General features: G+C 39.9%; 1 protein-coding gene across 1 annotated transcript; it reads left to right on the top strand.

Moving 5' to 3' along the window:
- Positions 1-990: 990 nt before the first annotated feature.
- HACD1 (3-hydroxyacyl-CoA dehydratase 1) lies at positions 991-11,469 on the top strand (the record flags this gene model as incomplete). The annotated part of the gene is made up of 7 exons (XM_080339854.1): positions 991-1,128; positions 3,468-3,585; positions 4,721-4,739; positions 4,821-4,909; positions 7,591-7,712; positions 9,873-10,051; positions 11,387-11,469. The coding sequence occupies exons 1-7, from the start codon at positions 1,001-1,003 to the stop codon at positions 11,467-11,469; spliced, it is 738 nt and encodes a 245-aa protein (XP_080195980.1). The 5' UTR covers positions 991-1,000.
- Positions 11,470-16,133: the final 4,664 nt, after the last annotated feature.

Raw genomic sequence — 16,133 nt, 5'->3', positions numbered from 1 at the left:
GTATATGGCTATGTTTGAGGTGCTTGGGTTGAGTGGCCATTGTCACCATGCTTAGCTGTGGAAATGGGAAGCCCAAGCCTAGGTGTATGCGGGCCAAAGCAGCAAACAGCATCCCCGGGCTGGCAGAGACCAAGCCAGGTGTCAGGATGGCAGGTGCAGCCTGCACCTTGGAAAGGCCAATACAGCTCCCATTGAGGCTGTTCCCCTTCCAGAGTGAGTCCCAGCAGCACTCCCTGCGCTGCTTTTGCTTCCAGTGTGTGTATGTGGGGAGCAGACTTACAAGACAACACGTATATTCAAATGCCAGCTGGCTGCTCCTCAGGCCCTTGGTGGAAGTTTTCCCCCATGTCTGGTGTGGGCCTTAGTCTTCGTTGTGTATTGATGGTGGTATTTACTGAGACCTACCAGACTGGAAGGTGTCCTCTCCCCTGGTCTCGCGCTGGCTGTTGGGCCTCTGAGGTGGGGCCATCTGTGCATATTCCCACCAGCTGGTCTCTAACCAGACTCCCTGATGTTCAGCCTCAGGCACACTCAAGGTCTGTGGTATTTTCTGTCACTGTCGGGGGGTGGGCTACACCCGCTGCTTTTGCCTGCCGGTCACCAGCACGGCTGGAGGCGCGGTACTGCCCCACGGAGTCCTGCCTCACGGGACAGCGGGGGGACGCCCGGAGCCCGCGGGTGAGGGCTGGGGCGTCTAGGGACCCCCCGTGGCCGCCACCGCCGAGCTCGCCCGCCCCGCCCGGGGGCCGCGGCCCTTCCCACCCGGAGGCCGCGCCTCGCCGCTGCCTGGGGGCCTGGCGTGCCCCGGGGAGCCCCGCCGAGGAGAAGGGAGGAGCGCCGAGCGCCATGTGAGCAGCTGGCGGCGGGCAGCGGCCCTCGAGGAAGACAGATGGGGTGAGAGACAGCGCGAGGTCCGGCTGTCAGCGCGGCCGCAGCCCCGCCGCGGAGGGAGCCCCTCCTCCCCGCGCTGTGCGCCTCTCGCTCCCGGGCCGGGGGAACCATGGCGTCCAGCGAGGAGGACGGAGGCGGCAACGGCGCGGTGGAGGAGAAGGAGAATGGCAAGAAGAGGAGACTGGGCGCCCTGGCCACGGCCTGGCTCATCTTCTACAACGTCGCCATGACCGCGGGGTAAGCGGCCGCGGGCACGCCGTGGGCCGGCCGCGCGGCGCCTCGGCGGGGCGCGGGGCAGCCGGTGCAGCGCGGCCGGGGCGAGGCGGGCTCCCGGGGACCCGGGACGCTGGCGCAGCCGTGGGGCGGCCGGGGATGAGAGCCGGGGGCGCGGGGAGCCGCCGGCAGCGGGGCTAGCGCTCTCCTGCCCGGCATTGCCTAATACGGTGCAGCGCTGCCAGCCGCCGGCGCGTCACCCTGGTCCCGCCGCGGAGGTTAAGTATAGCCGGGACAGGAATGCCGGGCCGGGGTGCCGCGCAGGCCGCGTCCCCCCGCACCGCTGCCACCTCTCCACCGCCCGCCTCCGGGACAGCCCCCGCACCTCCCCGGGAGGGGCTGCCGGCCGCAGGGAGGCGAAAGCGCCTCTCGGTGCCGCCGGGGGGCTCGGGGCGAGCTGTCCGGGCGGCGGTTCCCGCCCGCGCCCGGCGCTGAGCGCTCACGCCCCGGCTGACCTGTGGCGGCTCCGCCAGGTCCGTCCGCCCCGGCTCCGAGCGAGCGGAGCTCGGATCGGCTCCCGGCGGGGTAGAGGTTTCCAAAGCCGAGCGTGGTCCCCAGCGGCAGCGGGCGCTTGGTGACGGGCAGGGGAGGGAGCGGTGCGAGCCCAGGGGGCTCGTTCGAGCTGTCGCTCCCTACTGCTGTGCTTTGCTTTGAGGAAAGTGGGTATTTGTTTCGAATGACAGATCATAAGAGCATTCAGGTTTGTGCTGTTAGTGCTTGAAGCAGCTATTGTCACTTATTGAAAATTTCTCCTGTTCACTAACTCTGGGGAAAACAAAACAAAGCACAATAAACTATTAATTTCTACATACTTAAAAGAAAGCTAGGAACGAACAATTTCATACCTTCCAGACTGACACTGATCATGAGAACAATTTTACCTTGATTACCAGTGAGTGCACTCTCTGCCACTTGAATCCCATAGAGCAAAACTGAGGCGCTGCAGCCGAGGCAGGAGTTCAAGCGCTGATGCAGAAAGCCAAGAGTATGATCGCAGTGGCTTTATTCTCACTAGCATCTGTGAATCCCGAACACATACTCAACCCCGTTCATATATTGCAGCCGCACCTTTTGTAAAGTGCTTTTATTCAGTGTATGCTTTTCTAGCTGGCAGGTTAATGTTACTTCATTGAATTCCCAGCCTTATGCTCCAAGTGTGAATTTGCTAATGAACACTGACACTTACCACTGACTTTTATTTGTCTGCAGAAGATTATCAAACCATATTAGTTTTGACCTTAGGTGCTGATTCAGTATCTCCCTCTCTTTAACTCTCAAAATAGCCCTCCGTAGCTCAGGTTATGCCTCTAAGTTTATATTATTTTTACACTTTCTTAGGCTTTGAAGACTGAAACCTGAAGTTCCAAGGCTAGTATGATATTTGTAAGAAAGTGCTGTAGCTCTGCATTAAACATGGAACATATGGTACACTATTTCGAAAATCTTAATTACATAAATATGGATTAATTATGTGGAAGGAATTACACATGCCTTAGGTTATTGTACTGGGTCTGGGCTGAGTGATGTGGATCAACCCACCCGAGTTTAGAAGGTTTTTTTTAGTCTCCATTTCCACTTGAGTTCTCAATTTAAGTTTATGTCAAATTCCAATTTGATTAAATTATACTGCTACTTTTTTTCTTTTACATAGGAAGGGTTGTCAATTGGTAGTATTGTTCAGTTCCCTTAAAAAACATTAAAAAATTAGCCAACACCATCGATGTGGTAGTTAAATATACCTGCCTCTGGCAGCCAGTAGCATAGAGAACCCATCTTCCAGCACATCAGAGTCTCATTTTCAAAGATGACTTTTCAACACTTGTGAAAAGTGAATCGTAGCGGAAACTTCACTTGGACAATCACAAACAGAAACTTTCAGATCACGAGTTGGTTCTGAAAATCATGAGTTTAAGGGCTTCAGTGCTGAGTTCATCACATGTTTTCAAATAACAGTAATTCACAGTAAAGATGCAGTAGGATTTAGTAGTAAAAATATGTAGTCATTGCTAGTGAAAAGTGTGGTGGACCTGTGGTTTTGGAGGGTCCCCTCGATTCAAGTCAGTCTTCTGAAGGTAAACAAGTCATTCTCCATTCTTTTCCAAGTAAAGACATAAGAGAGTGTAATGTTTACATAACTTTATATAATATTTATGTCTAAAGATATTTTTAATAAACTCCTAAGAACACTGACAAATGAAAATGCAAAAATATTCTGTGAAGAAGGTAGTCTACTAAATTATTTACAGTGGATGGATATTTTTAGAATTCTAATTTGAAATGTATCCATTCTCTTTCTTTTGTAGGTGGCTGGTATTAGGTATTGCCATGGTGCGGTATTATATACAGAAAGGAACACATAGAGGCTTATTCAGAAGCGTTCAAAAGACGCTTAAATTTTTCCAGACATTTGCTTTGCTTGAGGTAAATTTTAAACATTAGTTTGCTTTACTGGATGCTGCATATCATAGGCAAAACACATTATTCACCTGAATTTGATCAAAAAATATTATAATAGTACTAAAAGTCCTTTTAACTTTATTATTTAATAAGTTTTTTCGGCAGGGCGAAGTGATTAGTTGAAGCAAATTGACACATTTTTTTCAAACTGAATTTTAATATTTATTTAAATCAAACACCGCCTGGGAACTGCTTTGAGTGGAGAATCTCTACCTCAAAAGGCAAAATCTCTGAAGGCATTCCAGCCAGCAGATCAAACCTCTAGCTTTAGTACGTATCTCCATCTCCAGACATGTGAGCTTCTCTCTCATTCCTTGTACTGGACTTGTTAATAATCCATTTCAACAGGGTCTGTTCAAGTTGTGCTAAGTATTCTTCATGTGCACTAGTGGTCTCAGTTTATGGTACAGCTCTGGAGTGAAACTCTTGGGTGTATTAAGCATTTACGGTTCTTTCCCAGGCGTAACAAAGAGTGCCTGTCTACACTTTAACCTTTTTTTTTCCTCAATCTCTTTACTACGTGTGGTTCAGGCAACCATTAAAATCATCTGCCCAGCTGTATATAGGCTTTTATACCATTAAACTTTCACAATAAGTAATTTACTCAAATCTGTCAAAATAATGGAAAGCAATGAAAAATACAATAAATCTGAAGCTTCATAGATCTCATTGGCAAAATTGTAGTAATGTTATTATGTCATAAAGAATACAGAACATTTTAAAATTGCTATGCATTTAGGATGCGTTAGATGACTCCCTTCATACTGTCCTGCGGAATTCTTCATTGAGTAACATAATGGAAGGGGAGCTTAGTAGTTGAAAAAAATAAATGCTTTTAAGTGTCTAAATGTGTAATAGATACAATTAATTGGAAAATAAATCTCTTGCATGTGTTTGCACAGATCAGATTCTGAGCCCATCACAGCATTGGTTGCCAGGGCTCTAGCATGTATTTCTTTTAAAGACTGTTAGTTGGAGACAACAAAAAAATCTCCTTCAGACTTAAACCTAGGTTTACATAAATATCAAAAGGCCATGTTTATAGTGTAGATAGTAACATACTGTACGTCAGTAACCTCTAACTTATTTTTATTTACAGGTAGTCCACTGTGCAGTTGGTGAGTTCTTTGTTTTAGTTTCTCCTGTAACTAATTAGAACGTGAATTGTGGAACAGAGATAACATGTTTCTCCTTTTAAGGAATAGTTCACACATCTGTGCTTGTGACTGGGGTCCAAGTGAGTTCAAGAATCTTCATGGTGTGGTTCATTGCACATAGTATAAAACAGGTATGTGCGTGAGCGAGTCATGTTTCGATTGTTTTTAAGGAGAAACTATTAATACAGTTCTTACTTCCAGGAAGACCAATTCAAAAATTAATGACATTCCTCCAGAGAATACTTACATACTTGAGTGTGATTTTGAAAGTTTGGTGTTGCAGGATAGAATTTATGTGCTTTTACCCAGGAGACTGGATCTGGGTCTTAGCCGTGAATCAGCACTGTTTGGCATCATGCCTAAGTGAGATCAATGAATACTGCTATTATTTACCTGCAAATCTACGGTGTTCTATCTACAGTGTTCCCATTCCCTTTCAGAAACTTAAATTAGCACTCACTGAGTTAATCTAAATGAAAATATGTCTCAAATTGAATTTACCTGGATGAACATGGTTGTGATTTAGCAATTTATTTTAGGAACGTTCTCAAGATTTTAATGTTCTGGTAATATTAACATTTGATGGCATGCAGAGTGCATTGTTTCATTAAAAACATATCAAGTCATCCAGCATGCCACAGTGCCACTTAAGGTCCTGTATAAATGACAATAGTTTAAGTGCCTGGCTGTAGGTATTTATCGTCAGTCTAATGGTTCGTTAGCAGATAGAAACGCAGACTGCTTACAGCCAGTGGATAGGACATTCTCTTCAGGTTTGAGGTCTGCTGTCTGTGAAGGTCGTGTAAGAATAGTGTAAGTGATAGATTTTGAGTCTGTGCTCCTGAATTTCTTTAACTTAAGAAGCTGAGCCATTAAACTGTCTCACCAGCAGGTGGCATGTGCCTTTCTGCTCAGGGGACACCGCAGCACCTGCCTCGGTTGTCAGATCCCTTTGTTGCTTTTCACAAAGGACTCGTTTTCTACACCTCGTATTTTCCTTTACTGTTGCTTTCCTTAACATGGAATATGCTTTTCGTAGCTCTTTTTTTTCCTTTCTTTCTTTTTTTTTTTTTTCTGTAAGCTAAATGTTTTTCATTTTTCCCTTTAGGGAAGGTGTCTCAAACGTTAACAAGTTTTCATCCTGAATGTTTACATGAATGCTGGAATATAGCACTGCATTTTGCTGTTTTGTTATTATCTGAAGTGGATTAAATCTTTAGCACATCCAGTAATTTATTTTGTTTCCCTTGTCTTCAGTACAGTAGGTCAAGTTGTGTGCGAGGAAAAAAAACACATCTGAATGTATGTCTGATTGTATTTCATGCTGTTATTGCTTAGCAGGCATGAATGTTCAGGGTCACTTTAGGTGGTGAGAGGCATGTTAGTGATAATAGCCAGACCTAGATCTCACTGCTTGAGTGGAGATTTGCAAGGCAGCTGATAGAAATTCTCTGCATACTTCTTTAAAGCTCTTCTGCTTGGAATTAGCACTGTGACATGAATCCAGGTTTGGGTTATCAATGTTTGTCTCTAATCGCATGAGACAAAGAACAGCCTAATTCTGTCTTTCCCTTTGCTTATTTGTTTGGATGTCTTTGCACTTTAGTTCTTGCTACTTGTGACTTTGGCAGTATTTTTATATCTCCTTTTCTTTTGTGATATTTGTGAGATTCTTCCACTAAAAGTGCACCTTCTTTGACTGACACCTTGAGGGTGCGATTTTATGAGATGACGAGCACTTACAATTTTTCTTGACTTTTGACAGGGTTGTGCATTTTCAGCATCTCTGAGATGTATTAAGCTTTGTCACCATGTTGCATTTTATTTAAAAACATCATTTCCCTTTTTTGTAATTTTAACAAAATTTATGTTACTTTATTTTATTTCACAGACATCCCTGGAGCTTTTAAGCCTTCAGGCATGGAAGTATATTACAAAATCCTTTTCCTTTTAAAGAAAAGAAAATTACTTGCGTGTAATTCTTCTTCTCAGAAGGTAGTGTTTGTAATGGATCCCCATGTGCCTTCTATGTAGTTGGGGACTTTTGTTTATTTGTTCACCTAGAGTGAAAAAGAACTGATGTTTTGAAGCAACAGCCTGATGAGGCAGTTTAATGACTCAGAACTTAAATCTTAAACGGTCTTGTTTAGTGAGTTTACTCAAAGCTCCTGATCTACCAACTACTCTTCATTTAGTGATTCATATGTGTTCCAGCTCCTTAACTATCTTACAGCTTCCTGAATCTCCAAAATTTGATCTTCTGTGACCACTTTCCAGCTAGTAGATTATACTAAGCAATTCCTTTTCTCTAAAGGTTCATGGATTATATGGTGAGGAAGAAGCAAGATAAAAAGTATGAGAAAGTCTAAGAGACAGAGTAGTGAAATGCAGAACAGGTAAAAACTGATTATGAAAGGAACATATCTTCTGTAGTGTTGTTTTCCTCTTGCTTTTTTTGAGGAGTAAGAAAACAAACAAGTAAATCAACCACAAATAAAAAGAGAGAGACTGACAGTGAAAATGCAGATAGAGAATAAAGAGAAGGAATAAGCTTAATTGTAGGGTTTTATATTTCAATATTTGCATAATGGATACAGATTGATCACCTTGCAAGAAGTCTGTGTGTTAGTAAATACGTATGATAAAGAATCGTACATGGTAATGGTTTCAGCATATCAGTTTTCTGCCAAAATTTTCTTTCTTTACAAGATGTTAGTTCTGTTCCATATATCTAGAACAGAAGTCTATTGCAGTTTGCACAAGAGAAGAAGCTTAAGGATGAAGAAAATGTTGGTTCTTTATACTTCTGCAGATCCAGAATGAGGAGAGCGTTATTCTTTTTCTGGTCGTATGGACTGTGACAGAGATTACTCGCTATTCCTTCTACACATTCAACCTGCTGAACCATTTGCCATACTTCATTAAATGGGCCAGGTGGAGACGTCTTGCACTTCAGTTTCTCGTGGTTCTGTGCACGCTAGTTTTGCGCATGCTGAGCTAACACACAGGAGAGCAGACGTTTGAGCTTTGGTTACGTGTCAGCAGAATGCAAGTCAGTTGCTTTCTCTACTTGGGATCATTGTTACTTGGTTTAAAGTGTTAAAAATATTTTAGCTGAGATTTTGGCATGTGATTTGTTCTTTGCTTTCTGTGTCTCATGGTTTGAACTCTGCTTTAATCTAAATGTTTTTCTTTATCTTTGAAGTCATCTTTTAACTTACAGTATGACTCCTTAAGGTGCCCCAAATTAGGCACCTGTGCTATTCTTTTTGGATTGCAGGTCTTTGAAAATCTGGGAGTTGTTGTCACTGAATCTTATGCATATTATTACTTTATGAGACTTTGACAGAGCTTTTGTAACGCTATATTCATGTAGTGAAGCTAAATATTGACTTAGTTTAGCCCATATAAAAAGTGTGTTCCATATCAAAACTGCTTTGATTTTGAAGCATACTTAGGTTTGGCCAATAGATCAGATACATTACAGAGAATGCAAGTTTATCCGCAGACTTAAATGGAAGAGTAGTGTTCTCTGTAGTCATTGTTTGAAAAATATACATGGAAGACAGACAGACACTATTAGAAGGAAAATATCTTACCTATATTCAATACAGGCAACTCTCATTTAAAAATGTGTTTCTTTATTTTAATTTCTTTTATAGATAACGCAGTTCTGATGCTTCTAATGCACTTCTTTGATATGTCTGATATTTATGTCCATTCTTATAATATATTGTGTTTTTGCTAATCCCTAAGGTGGTGGGCTTGGTTATGTTTAACCACTAAATGGCGAACTTAAAATTAATCAGGTCTGATTTGATTAATCAATTTTTATGTGGGCTTCAGAAAGAGAAATGCATTCAGAAAGTACTGCATTGACAGCTGCACTTCTTGCCATCAAGTCAGTGTATCTTGAATGATAGAAATCTTGTTTCCTTATAACAGACAATGGGGAAAACTGCCATTCTCACAGCAGAGGTATATGGTGAAATATACTATACACAAAACATTTGAAAATGTGCTATCTTTTCATAGAGACAAACTGTGTAGGTCATGGCATCAGCTCCTTATACCTCCTCCAGTCTGTTCTCTGGCCTCTGAGTCCTCAGAGCCTGTTTGCTCCTAGGACGGCTTCGTGTTTGTTTGCTGCTGTTTCGGATCTCATCTCTTTTGGTCATGGAGTGCCCACTGTACCTATCCCTCTGTGTGACAGCTGTCATTCATTGCTGCTCCCTGCATGAGCTCGAGTGCTGTTTCTTAGGAGAAACTGCATCCCCATGGTGCACTGTGCAGAATGACAGCACAAACCCTATTGATTAAATTTTTCATTCTGTCACCACCTATATGGCTTATGGCATTCATACCACATTTTCTTTAAACTTAATGCCGTCACCTTTTATTTGAACATCTTCCCATTTTAAAATGGATCTGATAAGTTTCTGGCACTCTCCATTAGTGGTAAATGTAGTCGTATTTGGATTTCCCATGTGGGAGTGGGTAAAATGGACTTGTGATATTTCTCAGCATTTTCATTATATTCAAAGAAATTATAATACATAATGATGACCCAGTGTGTGTGCACTATGACAAACATACTTGGGATCATCTGAATTTGGGATCCTGTCCTAATCTGAATCCTGTTGGTGGCAACAGGAACAAAATCAGTAAATTAAAAAAAAAAACCAAACAACTCGACATTATTGGACACTACAAATTTGCAGATTTTTTTTTACTCTTTAGTATTAGAAAGGCATACAAACATTCTGATACTTCACTGGTTTTAAATGAAAGAACTGAGGAATGCATTCTCTGTAAACCTAAGTAACGCTATCCAGATTAACCAAAACTGGTATTCTGTGCCAAATCAGGATGCGCTCCTTGATTTTGGCGCAGGAACTACTGTAATATGTTGCTGTGCAACTAATAATACCAAAAGGAAGTTTTAAATTCATGGAGTGTTTCTCACAAGGTTTTGGTTTTTGTTTTCTGTTTTTTGTTTTGTTTGTTGTTGTTGTTTGTTTTGTTTTGTTTACTTTTTTGTTGCTTTTGGTTTGTTTTTTTTTTGTTGTTTTGTTTTGTTTTGTTTTAATGCAGATACAACTTTTTTATCATTTTGTATCCTGCTGGAGTTGCAGGTGAACTGCTAACCATATATGCTGCTTTACCCTATGTGAAGAAAACAGGAATGTTTTCGCTGAGACTTCCCAACAAATACAATGTCTCCTTTGACTACTATTACTTCCTTATTATTGTCATGTGCTCCTATGTGCCATGTAAGTATTACTTAACTGTAGTAACGCTATGAACATAATAATTATCAGCAATGCTAGAAACACTGCCTGTAGTTAAATTTGCTGAACACTTTCTATGATAAAAGCCTGCTTTCTGTTGTTCCAAGTTTTGCTGTGCTTTGATTGGTTAGGCTGAAAGTTTCCATCCTGTCATCTGTCTCAGAACCTAAGCTATCTTAAAAATTTCAGTGAGAATGCTAAAAACATTTCTAAGACATGGATGAAGTAAAAAAAACCCTTTTGGTTACACACAGAAATGTCTGTAATTGCGTTGCAGGGAATTTCTACTGCCTCTGCCACTTCAAAGCAATGATTAAAAAACTGTCCTGCAAGTTGTGCTAGCGTTTTGCCTTATTCTTATTGCCTTTAGTATCCATTTATTTCTCACCTCTGAAAATCACCATTTGAGCATCCTTGGGAAAATCTTGAAGCAATATTCTCCCAGATTTAATATTCACAGTAATCCACCTCCCAAACCTCTCTGAACACAATTTAGTCCCTGGTTTAATCAGATTGTCCTAGTGCTTCTGGATACCAGAAGCCACAGATCAATTGGCTAACCAGAACTAAGATTAGAGAGACTACCAGTCTGTCACTTCCAGTGTCACTTCCACTGGTACTTAAGCAGTGTAGGCAAGGAGAAAACAACCTGATTGAAATACAGCACTGTGATGGGGCTAGACCACACGTGGCAAATAGAATATTTTAGATAGTCTGGACAATGAGGCTAGAAACAAGGCAAGAGATTAGGGAGAGGCATTAAGAAGCAGGAAGACTGAAGTGAAAAGGATCTGTGATCTGCATCCGTAAAAGGTATTCCTTTAAGAGGTTGACTTTAAACATGGACTTTCACAGTATGCACACACACTGTGATTTTTTTTGTCACAAGAAATCATGAAGGCAAACGAGAGATTTATATGAGTAAAAAAATGTCTTAAGCTATCATAACTTACTAACAGTTTTACAGTTGCTTATATAACTTAATGCTTCAGGAATAAATCCCATTTTCTATCCATTACATATAAGGATTAAATGTATCAGCAGGACAATAATATAATAGATCTCAGTGCCAGGAGAGATGGAGCAAAGTTCCTTGAACACAGGATATACATTCAGGCAGCCTTGTATGACTTTTAAGTAATTGTTACTTTGTAATTCACTGCAGTGTTTGAGAGACTCTATTATTTACCTTAACCAACTGCAGCACTGTATGAGATAATTTTTCCTCAGTTCATCATTCTGCAAAATTGTATTTTTTCATTATGTGATCTGTTGTATTTTTTAATCTAATTTGCTTTCTTTTATGCTTTGGTCAAGTATTTCCACAACTCTACTTCCACATGCTGCGGCAGAGAAGAAGGGTGCTTTATGGAGAAGTGATTGTGGAAAAGGACGATTGAATCAAGCTGTGTAATTATGGTGCTTTTAATGGAAAAAAAAAGGGTAAAAAACCCAAAACTTCCTGTGATTTTTCTGAGTCCAAGTTTTAAAACATGGAACAAGAATAAACAACTGTGCATAAAATAGCATGGACTGTATTATTTTTACAGTTAATGTATCTTCAGACTGACTTTTCATCCTTGGTTTCACCTTGATTTTTAATTGTTCATTTCTTCAGACAAATTATTTTCATATTTTCAATAGGTTGACAAATAGCTTTAAGAACCGGAATAGTTGGCTGCTGCGCTTTCTATTCTGAAAGGTCTCTAATGACCTGTAGTCATCATCAAGAACAGGAGAGTTGATAAGTTGTACTGAAAGTGAGTATTCTGGAAAACAGAGCATAAATTGGGTAATGATGTTTTTCATAGACTAGGTGGATTAAATGTTATTTAAGCTTTATATTAAATAATACCTTTCCAGTTAAAAGTACTGTTAGCATGTTGTTCAACACTCTTTGAATTACAGGATCACATTGTAGAATTCCAGAAGGACTTTTGAAAGGAGCTGAATTCTTGATTGTCAGTGCAAATTTAGATCTCTCTGTATTTTGATTTGTAATTTTGAAGATCTGTAGAATAATAGATATAATATTAACTGGTTAAAAGTTTGTGCTGAGGAGTAGACTTGATGTGCCTACCTTTCTCTGGTCAGAGGCTGGAATGGGACTTGTTTGCAGAGGAAGACTGATTGTCAGCATGTTTTCTAGTCTACATTTAATTATGTATGCAGAAAAATTACGATATTGCATTTAGAAAATGTAGCTATAGTGAGATATTTAACTTGTTATAAATAGCTGAGTGGGATATAATACATTTGAAATAGTGTCTTAAAATATAAATCGTGCTTTGAATCATCCCATTGTGCAATCTTAATTGCTCCCTCCCAATCTTAATTGTTCCCTCCCCATTAATTGTTTATACTGTGTTGACCTAATTCTATTTAATGTTTTCAATAATCTGCAAGAGGGATCTCCAGTATATTAATAAAAGTTACAGATGATATTACACTGTATGATACCTGAGTGGGAGAAGTCAAAGAGATGGATTAAAGACAAGAATTAGATGCAGCCTAAGAGATTCAGAGAAAAGGTAATGCATTTGAGGAATCTTGGATACTTAGAGTGACAGAGAGTGAAGATTTCAATGTAATAATGTAGTAAGAAGCCTTGATAATGTAGGTGACAAAGTTGCTTCTGGCATTACTAATGTCAAAGGAAGAGTGTATATGCAGAAGAGCTACATCAGGCAGCTGGAAATCAGAATATTCTTTGTGATCGCTGAGGTAATTTCTGGAGTACCGTCTTATATTTTGGGTATCTCAGGGTGAGGAATTGAGCCAATCTTCTGAAAAGCCAAGAGAACAGTAACAAAATCAGTTGAACTGAGAAAGAAGTCAGAAAGACTGAGTCATTAAGTATGTATAATTTTTTGTTATGTGGCAAATACATGGAAATGAAGAGGCTTTCTAAGTATGAAGGTGTAACTAGAACTGTTTATATAAAATTGAAACAAGGTAAATATTCGATGAATATCAGGAGAAAGATTCTACCAGTGAGATCAGTTAGGTTATGGAATGACACAGTAGTGCCTATCAATGCATGCAATTTCTTGGAAGGTTTTAAGTTAGATGTAATGCAATATTGGAAAATAATCTTCCTTTGGCAGGAGTTTGAACTACGTACTTGAATAAGCATTTCCATTTTTAGCTTCAATGATACGCTATGATAATACAGCTTTTCTGAAAATTGTAGATACACCCTTTTCTGGCATTACCAAGTAATTTGATAAAAAAGCAAGGATTTACTACATCTCTAACTTTCAAATTCCATTTTGTGCCTTAAATCTGTGATATTGATGCATGTCTTCATTACATGTACATTAGTTTCATTTAAATGACAGGTGCATAGTGGACTTGAGATAGAATAGTTGTATTTCTTACAATTTTGAAAGGTGTAATCTTTGTATTTTTTAGAACAAATTTCTCGCAAGGTGCTACAATTTAACTTCTCTGTTTTATATGCAGCTAAATTTATTGAAAGTTTGAAGTATAAACTACATTTACAATACAGAATCACAAAATAGTTGTGTTACATATGTTCAGACTAGCAGTTGTATTCGTCCAGAGTTCTTAGAGTACCATTTTATAAACTTCACTTGCTTTTTGATCCATGAGGAACATCATGGCAGTTTTTAGAAATATTTCTTGGTTAGCAAGCTGAAGAGTGCGATGAAATATGACTAACTAGGATTAGATTATGTTTTGTGTCTCTTTTTTTACTGTCAGGGCAGCTCACTGAAGACCATAGCCATCCATTCATTGAAAATGCATTGAATACTTTAAAGATGTGATTTTTAAATCCTTGATCTGATGAGTGTATCCCACAGATACTATTCCTATAATAAAAGAAATACCTGTGCCGTATTACTGTATTATATTTGTTTTCATTGTGGCTTAAGGATATTATCATATGTCAATCAAAAAGCTATTTTATATCCCGTTGTACATGTTACATGAAAAAATAGCACTGTTTGCTAAAATCTTGGGTTTTGACTTTCATAAAGCAACAGTGTACAAGGTAATGATACAATTTTAAAAGTGATTTACAGCTACAGAAGAGTCTTTCTAAATGACAAATGAATAAACATAAAGCTAAAAATTACTTACTTACATTCAGTGTTTCATAGACCAGAGAGATTGCCTTGTTGATTACATGGCATGTATTTTAAAGTAAACAAGCAACATGTTCTTTTCTTCATCTTCTTTTTCAATTGAAGCCTTTTACTGAAGCCTCAATGTATACCTTTTGGTTTAGTATCTTCTCAAAGGTAGTGAGTATTGCAGGTAAAATCCTCTTACTATTGACTGCAGATGGGCCAGGTTTTTACACTAGGTAGCTTACTTAAACTTCAATATAATATCAAGAAACATTTAATTAGCTTGTTAAATGGACATAAAAAGTTAAGTACAATTTTCATATGGTGCTCTCTTTCCAACTTCTTTTTGACACCTGTCTTTTTGTCTTCCTCTTTGCAATATTCTTTGTTTTCTAAAGCATTGGAATCCTGCTGATTATGAAATACTAGGAATGTATTCAAACGTCAGCATCTTTAATGTTTTGATGTAGTCTTAAACAAATTGTTTGTCTAAAGGTGTTTTCTTACTTGTCCTACATATGCCTTCTGGAATGAATCAACATAGAGTATGACCTTATGAAGCTTTTTTAATGACAATAACTAGGAATAGGCATTTGGCAGGATATTCCTATTCGCCAGGTGACATTTCCCACTGTTGGTAGTAACGTAAAAGTGTCTTTTGTATAAACTCCACCTGAAAGCGATTGGGTCTCTTGAGGTTCCCCAACACTCACACACTGTTCCCACTGGAAGGGCTGTTCAGGACAGACTGGGTCAATCACCCTGTTTCACAGCTCTGCCCAGAAGGTCTGGAGGCCAGATCCTGGCCCCAGGCATGTGCAGCACCAAAGAGTATGACGCTGAGAAATTGCATCTTCCATGTCAGCTGCCAAGAGGGTCACCGAGGCCGTTGAGAACGGTAGTTGTGAGACACCATTTCTCTCACCTCTTCCCCACGGAGGATGTGAGAAGGGAGGCAGCTCACTGTGCCCTCTGCCTTTTGCGCGGGGAGCTCCCAGCGGCTGTGCACAAAGGGTCTGGTACAGAAATGGCTCTTCTGCTCCACTCAGTTATTTTATTACTATCTGTAAGCCTATATTTATTGAAAAAATGGTAAGCCAAGATAACTATGCCACGCTGGTTTCAATAGTATAGTTGAAAATTAACAGCCTTGGAGAACTGGTGAGGTGTGATGCTTCTCCTAATTCCCCTTGAATGTAACATTTAGCCAGGTTCATGGGCAGATTGCAATGACTAGGTAACAGCATGGAGACCTTTTCTGTGACCAGAGGTAACCTACCTTTTCTTATCCAGAAAGATATATGTGCATTGAATATCTAGGCTGAGCTGCTGCTCTGACTGTGGTCTTGCAGTCCTCACAGTAGCTTACTTCAGTGGATATTTGGATATTTATATGATTCCTAAATAAACTAGGATGAAAACAAATTACAACCATTACAAGAAATAATAATTTAAGGTAGCTGCTACATTAACAGTTTTTGTGAATGCAGCTCTTACTTAATCTGCCCTAAAAAAAAAATAAAATAGAAAATTAATACAAATAACTGTCCTGCACTAGGCAAGAGGGCTTCATAAATCTAAATTTTCAGGCAGGCAGACTGGCTGCGCTTGTTTATAAAGGATTGGTTAAATGTGTTTTTGAACAAGAAGGTTGAAAGCTTTTCTGAAAATTAAATTTTATTTCATAATGTATCTTTTTAAATGTGCTCAGAGATACTGTATTATTTATTACCAGTTTACAATTTAAATTCATGCTGAACATAGACTTTTTATAGATGATTAACTGTAGCCCATTAAAATGTTTTATTCTATGTTTGTTACAATGACTGTTTAAGAAACAAACACCTCATGTTTCTGCAAAGCTCTGTGTTCTCTCGCTCCAGTGAGTTGCAGTGTTGTTATTGCCTGCCAGGCTTTACACGGCTGTTGGAGTGGCAGGTTCGTATTTGCTGAGGGAAGCTCCTGGA

The sequence above is a fragment of the Nesoenas mayeri genome (genome assembly GCF_963082525.1).
Source record: "Nesoenas mayeri genome assembly, chromosome: 2".
NCBI classification, from domain to species: domain Eukaryota; kingdom Metazoa; phylum Chordata; class Aves; order Columbiformes; family Columbidae; genus Nesoenas; species Nesoenas mayeri.
Note: the sequence above shows the minus strand (reverse complement) of the source record. Positions and strands in the feature narration are given on the sequence as shown.